Genomic DNA, 8705 nt, shown 5'->3' on the forward strand with positions numbered 1-8705 from the left:
ATCAAATTTTGACTTATAAGAACTTTTTAAATTATGGATACATTTTAATTATACTTCATACATCGATAGACAATCAATTGAAGAACATCTCTGCCAAATTTCATCAAAATTGATACACTCGCTCATTATTTTATTTTTTCCGCCATCAACCCCACTTTTTTTTACAAAAACCTCATATTTTTTTCCATTTTCATTTATCCTTAATTTTGTCCATACTTTTCATACATGAAAATGATTTATATGAAAATAAAGCTTTATTTTCTGACCTTTAAAATGATACCTAACACTTGCCATTTATTTTTTAATTGAAACAAAATTACTGAAAACAATAAGTGGGCCATGTTGACTGCAAAACTCAAAATTTCCCGATAGCCGCGAGATGCTGGTTTTGAGGCAGCAGTGAGATCACAGATTCTCTCTGTAAAATTGACAAAAAATGTCAACAGAAAAATATAAATAACTCTGGAACCCTAAGTCGTAGAGAAACAAATAAGGTGTCAAATTTTATGTTTTTTCAAGTCCCATCCCCCTGACTGGGTCAAATTAAGATATTTTGAGTTTGAAAATTTTATCAAAGTGCCTAGATATACACACACGCGTGGCAAGGATGGCAGTGGCCAGTGGAGACTGCTAGCGTCTCTCTCTCTCTCTCTCTCTCTCGCTCTCTCTCTCTCTCTCTCTCTCTCTCTCTCTCTCTCTCTCTCTCTCTCTCTCTCTCTCTCTCTCTCTCTCTCTAAGCCAGGCGGAGGGTGTTGTGTCAGTTGAATCCCAAATTTTGCTCTAACACGACGATACATTTATTATCTGTTTTTGTATCTGGCACTTCTCCATACTCCTAGTCCTATGTATTTCTCATGGCTGTCATTATCCCCACCTGTCTGGGGATAACCAAATTTCGTTATCCCAAGGCACATATTTGAAACTCCGCTCTTTTAAACAATTATCTACATTCCAGAATATGGAATGTTTCCGAATGCACATAGAAATCAGGACAGTTAATAAAATATCTATAAAAACTTAAAAACATAAAATTAACCAACATTAAATCAGTTGTTGCGACATATACACAATATGCGTCGACTTAGAAGTGGGTGTCATGGCTGAATGGTTTAGTCGTCTGCCCTGGAAGTTTTACCAGAATCGACGTTGCGGGTTCAAATCCTGGTTCCGCCACTTTAAAAAAAAAAAAAAATTCCGTCTTTCTTTTTACAGAACGTTGCAAGGTATGATATTTTATGTTATGATTTTGTTTGAGTTTGACAGATGGACTGATACATTTTCCTCCTTTTTGACAAATTACCATTATCATCACTGCTTAAAGCTTGACAATAATGAAGTGTAACAATGAAATCTGGTCACGTGACTACGTAAAATCTTGTGGTCTTGGTCTCATAGGCTAGCCTACAAATGATCATAGGCTAGCCTGCAAAAGAAAACACCGGTTGGGAATAGCCTAATTCCACTATTCACAACACACCACGCAGTTGGGAATAGGTAAATTCTTCTGTTCCCCACACTGGTCGGGTATAACACTATGTGTCAAAATACTATTGAGCCATTCTAGGAACTATTTTGGTCTAAGTCTAAGCATAATTATCCAAAAACAAGATTTTTGAGGATCACAACTTGTCCTTACTCAAATTCATTGTTGATTACATTATGTTGTCAACCCTTTCTCTTGACAAGAGTCATCCCATTTATATCATTCTTTTTAATTTTTTAGATTTTGTTTTTAATGTGTTTTTTTTATGGTGTGCTATTGACACGTAGAAGGCTCCTTTTGCAGCGACCAGTGACTTTGGTTGATTTATGAATCTCCAAAACAGTTTGCTGAACCACATAATTTAATTTGCATTTTCATCCTATTCGTATCTGAAAATTTCACTTGTTTCAACTTTCAAACAGAGTTTTATTAGTTTTTTTGTTTTTTTTTGTTTTGTTATTTTGTTTTCAGATCTAGGTCATCTTCTCCATCCAGTGACTCCTCATCTCGGTCTTCTTCATCCTCCTCATCATCATCTGCAGCGAGAAAAAAGAAACGAAAAAAGAAGAAACAAAAGAAAAATAAGCTGAAAAAGGGAAAAAAGAAGAAAAGAAGGAAGTCTGATGCTTCTCAGAAGTCAGAATCATCCACCTCTGCCATTGCCCCAGCTCCTGTGCCAGGTTTCTTTCCTTTGTTAATACATTAAAATTACTTTAATGCAGATAAGTGACTCCCGTTTTAGCGTCAACTTAGTTACAGAATAAAGGTGACACTTATTAAATGCCTGCCATGTAAAAAATAAAGGCGCAAGTGTCATTTCTACAGAAAATAGTTTAAGATAAAAGATAATTTAAGATGTTTACCATAATCAATTTTCTCTTTTGCACAGAATTAAAAGGCCCTAAGTCTGGACCCAAACCCCGTGTTTTGAAACCGATGACTAAAGAGGAATGGGAGAAACAGCAAAGTGTTGTGAGGAAAGTTTATGATGAAGAAACAGGTAGAGAGAGGTACGTAGGTACTTACACCTTTGTGGAAATGAAAAAGGATGAAAGGTGTTTTTCCTGTCTTTTTTTTTAGTTTCGACTCAATGATCCTGCATATGTGAGCTTGGAAATATTCTATAAATAAAAATTGAAAAATAGAAATTGAATATAAGCTTCAATTTAATATACGAAAACAGATAAAATGGCTGTTTGGGGTTACCCCTTTATCAACAAAACAGGATGAATGAAACACTACAGATGAATGAGATAATGTTGTGGTTTTGTTAAGATGAATAAACAAAAGCATTGCAATGTATTTGTTTATTCATCTTAACAACGAGGGAGATAACTTTATAATGACATGTTACAAGCTGTTGGTGTGTGTCTGTCACAACATTCATTTACCGACATAGCCAACCATTTGCAAATCATGGTGCATGGTATTGAAAATTAGAGTGAATGGCGAAGTGATAAGAATAAATAGAGAGGTGTCAGTTATGCAAACAGCAATGGAGTGTGTGAGTGGTAGACACACATGCAGTGTGTATAGATGCACGCGATAAACACATACGTAACTGTCAATGTCACAGAAAATCATCAGTAGTCGAAATCACTGGGTGCATTTAAAAAATCCTTCAACCCATTACCCCTTGAATTGCCCATTATCACCCGTTATCAACCCACCCTTGAATCGCCAGTCTTCGCCCGCTATTACTGCCTCTCATTGTACTTCCTGTAACAGTAACAGTCATTAAATAAACTCGAGACAGTATAACAGTTTTCTGCAGTAAATTTCTGGATGAATTCCCTTTCATTGAATATAAATTTTGTCTCAGAATTCACAATCACAAATTTACTGAAATTTTTCATGGTCAAAATGGCGTTTCAGACAGACTTACTTCATGACCAGCTTGAAATTTAAAATATTGATATAAATGATGGAGAATGTCCCGTTTATGGAGGTAATGATGGTGATTTTGATGAACGTGATATTGATAGTATTTTAGAAGATTTAAAAGATCTAAATATTGATAGTGATGAAGGGGAGCAGACTGTAGTTGATGGTGGTAATACATCTAGGGATAGCACTAGGAGTGACAATTTGAATGACATTTTGTGAATGATATCATGAGGATAATATTAATTTACATGAACAAGCTGAAGAAGCAAAGCCATATGATTATTTTAGTTGATTTATAACAGAAGAATTTCTTGAACTTTGTGTGACACAGACATATCTCTATGCTGAGCTGAGACAGGAAAGCAGTGGCAGACGTGACCCTTTGTGGTATCCTTGCACTCTATCAGAGATAAAAATCTTTTTATATAGTAATATTTACTTTGGCATCAAAAGGCTGCCTCACTATTCCTATATTTTAGCCCTTCTCCATGTTGATGCTGTTGCTAATAGTATTTCAAATTCAGGATATGAGAAACTTAATCAATACTTCCATCTAAGTGATTCCTTCTGGTCAACAGCCACATGGCCATCCTCAATATGATCCCCTCTACAAAATCTGTCTCCTTCTGAACCTCATCACTGAAAAGTCACAGAATTTGTATCGCCCTGACAGAGATATTTCATTTGATGAAGCTATGATCCAATACACTGGAAGATTGTTTTCAAACAGTATAGTCAGGGAAAGTCAACACCTTGGGGTGTAATAGTGTGGTGTGCTGCAGATCCCAGAAGTGGCTATCCCCTTGAATTAAGTTTCTACACCAGAAAATCCACCACTCCCAATCCTTTTGGTCTAGGATAAAGATCTGAACAAGTGTGTATGAATTGTGCCAGACAAAGCAATAAAGAAAAATACAAGAAAAAAAAACATCCCAAAAAATCAGTCTACCTTGACTGGGGATCAAACCTCAGACCTTCTGATTACCGGTCAGGCCTTCTACCATTACACCACAGAGGCTCCCAATGCAAGCAAGGGTTCACGGCATAAAATGCATACCCTTGTTAGGAATATGGATATTAAAACTATCCCAACTATCAGGAGCCTCTGTGGTGTAATGGTAGCACATTGGACCGGTAATCAGAAGGCCTGAGGTTCGATCCCCAGTCGAGGTGGATTGATTATTTGGGATAGTTTTTTTCTTGTATTTCTCTTTCTTCCTTTGTCTGGCCCCTTTCATACACATTTGTTCAGATCTTTATCTTACACAAGTGCCTGCTCCTTAATTTCTTAATTTGATACTTTCCATCTAGGACACTCCATTGTTTGGAATCTTGGTCAAAGATGTTTTAACCAAGGCATTATTTTTTTTTTTATGATAATTTTTTTTCAATTTTGAAGCTTGCAACTGATCTGCTTCAAGAAGGGACCTACTCATGCTCAACAGTTAGAGCTTGGAGAAAAGATTTACCACCTGAGATGAAATAATCTAAAGCTCCTGGAGAAATAACAATTATGTATCAGATTGGCATCCTTGTTGCAACTTTCTGGATGAACAAACATCTCCGTATACTTTCTACTGGCTTCAATCCTACCATGGACACAGAACAGCGACTTACAAAGGATGGCATCATTACCAAAGATATTCCCCTCGCAATTGCCCAATACAATTGTCAATTTTCATGATCGATTGCACTCGTATTAACCAGTTGGACGACGTTCTAAGAAATGGTGGAGATGCATTTTGTGGTTTTTAGTCCAAGTTGCAGTTATTAATTCTTGGATCATATACAAAAAATCATATGCCTCAAATTTTGAAAATCAGCTTTTCTTTCATTTGGACATTCTCATGGCCTTATTGTGTACCAACAATTGTACAAGAAAAAAGAGAAGGAAGGACTCAGTTGATATTGCTGGGGTTGCCAGCAATGATCCCACTCAACATCATCAGATCAGCTATAAGGATGGAAAAAGGATGTGTTTGGTGCCGTCAAAATATTTTTTTTTAATGGAAAAGGGGCATATACCCGAATCAGTGTTTAGATGTAGCCGTGCCAAGTTAATCTCGGCAAAGATTTGTGCATTGCTGCATTCCATAACAGCCTTAGACATTGTCTTTTGAAGATTGATTGATAACAAGTTATCTTTCAACTTTTGTTTCCAACGCCAATTGGCTAATCATAATTAATTCAAGAGCAATGTGTAAAGTTGTAATACATTTTATGAAAGCTTATTCTTTTCCCTTGTATTTCATTGAAATAGCATGGGAAGACATCTCATAAATAATTTTTAAAATGTATAACACACAATTTATGCAGAGTTGCGCCCCTTGGTGCAAAGAACTGAGGTAGGATTCATGGCACCATCCAAGTCGCAAAGGGTTAATTGATTAATATTGTTTATATTGACTGTTTGAAATTAGTTCGAGGAACCTTTGTTTAAGGTAAAAAATTAGGGAAGGAATGGAATGATAATTAAAGAATAATGAGGAGAAAATTCTGGACATTCTAATGAGTTCAAGAAAACCGTGTGTTTGAGGAAACTGCTGGAGTGTATGTCGGTATAAATAGCAATAGTCAAATAGAACAGAAGCTTCAATTTATTTAACAAAGAGAGATAATGAAGACATTTACATTACCAGTCTTTGCTAATTAAATTGAAGTTTCCACTATACTTGGATATTGTTATTTATTTCTTCAAGCTTCAAGCAGCAACATATTTATTATGTGGCTGTGGAAAATTATATATTAACTTTTTCACTTTATAAATTATACATGCAGATCTCATTGATGGCTTTGGATTTTTTATTGTTGAAGAGCCTGCATTAATTTTCAGTATTGCGTAATTAAAAGAAAAATTATATCATAATGGGTTTTTTTTTTTCTTTCAGATTGATAAAAGGGGATGGAGAAGTTTTAGAAGAAATTGTGAGTAGAGACAGACATAAAGAAATTAATAAGGTGAGTTCATTAGGGCCCGTTTTTATGTAGAGTTACTAAATTTAGTTCTTTATTAGCTAAGTAAAATATAGATAGTGGTATGCTAAATCCTTTGAACCAGAAAAAAACGTTTAAATTAAGTAAGTTTTATGTTAATCATTTTCAAGGGAAAGCACTGTGGTTTAACAGCTTTGCCAATGGAGAAGTGGTAGTTTTTACAAATACAATCTTTTGCCTTCTTTCCAAAGCTTCAAAATCTCCTCTTGAGCACATGTGTCTTGTCAGATAGACATTTGTAGAAGATGACTGTTTTATCAACCTGGTGTGAGAGTATGTGCAACTGATAAGGATCGGTTTGTCGCATGGAGGTGGGGATAGAAGGCCACAATGGTGGAGAACAGATTATTTTAACCGGTACTGGATGAGACTGATTTGTGTTTATTAAATCAGACTCCGATTAGTTGGCTTAAATGAAGAAAGAGAAAACACAACTGGATGAAAAGTTTATTTAAAACAAGAATCTTTATTAAGCGAGTTTATCTTATCTGGACTCCATTGTTAATTAAATCACGTGATCGACAGAATGAATGTACTTTCGTTTTGTCTTGATCTTGATATTGACAATCAATTGAAATTCTTTGATCAGATGAACAACATTTTACTCAGTCATTATAGAAGCAAAATAGCTTTTGTCTCCATTAAACTTTCTCATCCCTTTTTTTTTTTTACTTCTTCAGTCTCCAGAAAATTCTCACTCGCAATTCTCAAACTGAGTCGGGGGGGGGGGGGGGGTTATATTAGAGTTTCAACAGCAGAAATTGTGTGCTTGATCTTTTGAAATTTTCTAACAATTTGATTTGTAATGATTAACATTCCTGCTTCTTTCTATGAACCTTGTTGGGCCCCTTTTTGTTTGTGTATTTTTTTTTGGGGGGGGGGGGGAGTCGATTATTTTTTACTGTTTATTTTGGGTTTTTTTTTGTTTTTGGATTTTGTTTTATTTTTTGTTCTTTTACTTTCATTCTGTTAACTGTTGCTCAGCAGTTAAAGGATAACTTAATCTTTGTTGTGTTTGGCAAATAAATGTAAAGTTGACATGGAATTGAGCTGGTCACCCTCCCAGATTAGATAAGTTATCCAGAGTGTTTCTTTTGCTAAGTAAATAAAGCTCAAATTCCGTTACAGTCATAAGAATCGCTTTTATTTCATAGGACTGTTATTTATTCACTTATAACAATTATGATTTGAAATTTATTTGCTGACATTTTATAAAGCTCTTTGTGAATTTGATAAAGAGATGTTTCATTTTGCTCCCTCTGTCTTTTCAGATTTATATTTTTGGTTTAATTTAGTTATTTTTACATTTGTTGCTGTTGTTTATTTTTATTTTTTTTGGGTGGAGGGGGTCTTTTCTTTTCTTTTTTTTTGTGATTTGTTAATTGTTGTTTTCTTGACTGTTTTTCCTTCCATTTCATACTTGTCTGAATTCAACGAGGCTTCAACAAAAGGGGATGGCCAATATTATGCAAAAGTCATGGGCCTTCATTAGACGCTCATCATTCAGCAGTTTTGGATATGCAACAATAGGAGGATATTGAACGAAAACAATTGAATTTTATAATATGATGAAAATAAACTTCATGATATTTCTAACAAGTTTTATCTTTGCTATTGGTTTTTAGATAGCCTAATGGGGAACATAGACTTTGTTTGTGAGCTGGGGGATCACTTGTGTCATCTATAAGTCTCCAATGACTTTTTTAGCTTTTCAGTAGTAGATGGACCATGAACTTGTTCCGCAGTAATATTTCAAGCTAATATACACAACGAATTGCATATATCGAAGTAACATCATGATTTCTCAGATTTTGATGTGATCTATGATTTCTCTAATCGCGGGTGGTTGGATGGGAGCATCACCCTTGAATCATATACCTATGATGTTCGCATGGGTGTACGATCCGATAGTGATGTCGTTTCTTCTTCTCTTTACTAGCCTATCCTGCTTCTTTGGTTTGTGATTGTATTTTTGACAGGGGATATTTTTTTTTCTGTAAATCTTCTGCCTGTTTGTTCTTGGTTATTTATAATTTAGCTTATGATATCTTTAGGTTATGATTTTGATTTACATTTGTACTATGTTTGTTAGATTGCTTGTTTTTTTGTTTCAGCGGTCTCTCATATAACCTCAATTGTGTTGGAAGAGACCTAAAGCAACAAACAAACAAAAAAGATTTCTCTAATTGGCATACTGTAGGTAGTGCAGTGTGGGAACGTACTGAGTTTTGTTTCAATGTGTTCCTGTTTGTTGTTGTTTGGCTATTGAGTTGTTGTTGTGAATTGTTTTCATGTTGGATAACCTGTTGGGTATCCCTGTGAGTTCCATTCACTGTTGTGT

At 35.1% G+C, this 8705-nt stretch overlaps 1 protein-coding gene across 1 annotated transcript in view; it reads left to right on the forward strand.

The window, feature by feature from the left end:
• LOC144967348 (uncharacterized) overlaps nt 1–7963 on the forward strand; it is an 8641-nt gene extending 678 nt beyond the window's left edge. The window contains exons 2-5 of the mRNA XM_078904449.1: nt 1955–2163; nt 2373–2493; nt 6259–6328; nt 7803–7963. Of these exons, the coding sequence (XP_078760575.1) occupies nt 1955–2163; nt 2373–2493; nt 6259–6328; nt 7803–7856 (454 nt within the window). The 3' untranslated portion in view covers nt 7857–7963. The remainder of the gene's footprint in view (nt 1–1954; nt 2164–2372; nt 2494–6258; nt 6329–7802) is intronic.
• Nucleotides 7964–8705: the final 742 nt, after the last annotated feature.

Source organism: Berghia stephanieae, chromosome 3 (assembly GCF_034508935.2).
Source record: "Berghia stephanieae isolate SIO BIC M18660-M18661 chromosome 3, UCSD_Bste_1.3, whole genome shotgun sequence".
NCBI classification, from domain to species: domain Eukaryota; kingdom Metazoa; phylum Mollusca; class Gastropoda; order Nudibranchia; family Aeolidiidae; genus Berghia; species Berghia stephanieae.